The following is a 2361-nucleotide window of genomic DNA, read 5'->3' as shown; positions in this document are numbered from 1 at the left end:
GAGTTGAAGAACAGGCAGCCTGGAGTTCTACCTAGCAACATTGAAACACCTGGGAACTACAATGGAAAGGAGCAATGTCACGTGGTGACGTTGCGAAGTGGAAAAGCTCTTAAAGAAAGAAGAATTAATCAAAGAAATAGTAGTCCTTCAAAAGAATGCAACACACATTCAATGGCAGTAGAAGATCAAAAAGAAAGAACGCCTGAGACCACAAGCCGTTCAGAACCCAGTACGTCTAAAGCGAAAAAACCTGCGGTGCCGCTAAACACACCACTCCCTAGACGTCTGATGAAGAAGAATGATGAACAACAATTCAAGCACTTTCTTGAGCTCATAAGGCAATTTCATATCAACATTCCACTTATAGAGGCCTTAGAGCAAATGCCAACATATGTCAAATTTTTTAAGGACATTTTGATGAAGAAAAGAAGAGTCAGCGAGACGGAAGTAATCGCACTAACGCAGGAGTGCAACGCGTTAGTAAGCAACAGTCTACCCAAGAAACAGAAGGACCTTGGGAGCTTCACAGTTCCTTGCTCAATAGGAGGATTAGATATGGGTCATGCGTTGTGCGATTTAGAAGCTAGCATTAATCTCATGCCACTCTCAATCTTTAAGAAATTGGGAATTGGCGAAGTACAACCCACTTCGTTTACTCTTCAACTTGCTGATAGAATAATCAAGTACCCCGAAGGAAAAATTGAAGACGTTCTTGTAAAGGTTGACAACTTCATATTCCCAGAAGACTTTATTATCTTGGACTATGAAGCGAATAGGGATGTACCAATTATCCTTGGATGCCCTTTTCTAGCTATTGGGAAAGTTTTAATTGATGTGCATAAAAGAGAATTAACTATGCGTGTAGATAATCAAGAGGTAAAGTTTAATGTGTTAAACGTATTAAAGTTCCCAGACAGTGAAGATTATCAGCTGAACAGTATAGAGTTGCCTGAAGAAGAGACCTATGTATGCGAGGTCCTCGTGTTGGAGGAAAACTAGAAAGAACTAGAGCCGCAAAGTCTAAGTGAGGGGCGGACAAAACCAACGTGTCCATCACTTGAAGAACCACCAGAACTCGAGTTGAAACTGTTACCTAGTCACCTGAAATATGCCTTCCTTGGAACAAACAAAACTTTACTTGTGATGATTTCCGCGAATCTTACTGAGCCTAACGAGCACTCTCTCTTGCAGATGCTGAAAAAGCACATGCGTGCAATAGGTTGGACGCTAGCGAATATCCGTGGCATCAGCCCATCTTATTGCATGCATAAGATCAGGCTAGAAGAAGGAAAGTCGGGATCGATTGAGCCTCAAAGAAGATTGAACCCCATAATGAAGGAAGTGGTCAAGAAAGAAATCCTAAAATTGTTGAATGCAGGAGTGATCTATCCTATATCCGTCAGTAGCTGGGTAAGCCCAGTCCAATGCGTTCCCAAGAAAGGGGAAACAACTATGATAGTCAATAGCAATAATGAGCTCATACCTTTGAGGATTGTCACAGGCTAGCGCATCTGTATGGATATAAGAAGCTCAACGCGGCAACTAAGAAAGACCACTTCCCCATTCCTTTCATTGACCAAATGCTTGACAGACTTGCTAGCAAATAATTTTATTACTTTCTTGATGGATACTCTAGTTATAACCAGATTTTAATTAACCCAGAAGATAAGGAGAAGACAATATTTACCTGTCCCTTTGGAACATTTGCGTTCAGACGCATGCCCTTTGGGCTGTGTAACGCACTTGGAACATTCCAAAGGTGTATGATGGCTATTTTCTCTGACTTCTTGGAGAAGACCGTTGAAGTTTTCATAGACGATTTCTCAGCCTTTGGAGACCCATTCCAATCATGCTTAGATAATTTGGAGGCCATCCTCGCTCGATGCGAGGAAACAAACCTCGTGCTGAATTGGGAAAAATGTCATTTCATGGTGACTGAAGGAATTGTCTTAGGCCACAAAGTATCTAAAGCTGGGTTGGAAGTAGATGAAGCCAAGATAGATGTCATAGCTAAACTTCCACCTCCATCAAATGTTAAAGCTCTGCGAAGTTTTCTAGGGCATGCTAGCTTCTATCGAAGGTTCATTAGAGGGTTTTCTCAAATTACGCGACCTCTGAGCGCATTACTAGAGGCAAACCGACCCTACGATTTTAATGAAGACTACTATGACGCGTTTGAAACATTGAAATATACGTTGACAACAACTCCAGTACTAATAGCACCGGATTGGATGCAGCGTTTTATTCTCATGTACGACGCGAGTGATGTGGTAGTAGGAACAATGTTTGGGCAGAAGAAGGGAAATTTGATACATCCCATCTCTTACGCATCCAAAACACTGAATGACTATCAGGAATACT

General features: G+C 41.6%; 1 protein-coding gene across 1 annotated transcript; it reads left to right on the top strand.

The window, feature by feature from the left end:
• The first annotated feature begins 171 nt into the window (after positions 1–171).
• On the top strand, positions 172–999 carry LOC120084162. The gene has a single exon (XM_039040058.1). The coding sequence runs from the start codon at positions 172–174 to the stop codon at positions 997–999; it is 828 nt and encodes a 275-aa protein (XP_038895986.1).
• Positions 1000–2361: the final 1362 nt, after the last annotated feature.

Source organism: Benincasa hispida, chromosome 8 (assembly GCF_009727055.1).
Source record: "Benincasa hispida cultivar B227 chromosome 8, ASM972705v1, whole genome shotgun sequence".
Taxonomy (NCBI): Eukaryota; Viridiplantae; Streptophyta; class Magnoliopsida; order Cucurbitales; family Cucurbitaceae; genus Benincasa; species Benincasa hispida.
This window is presented reverse-complemented; position numbering and strand designations above follow the sequence as displayed.

Coding starts and splice junctions, on each gene's coding strand:
- LOC120084162 (XM_039040058.1), top strand. CDS start 172: ATGGCAGTAGAAGATCAAAAAGAAAGAACGCCTGAGACCACAAGCCGT.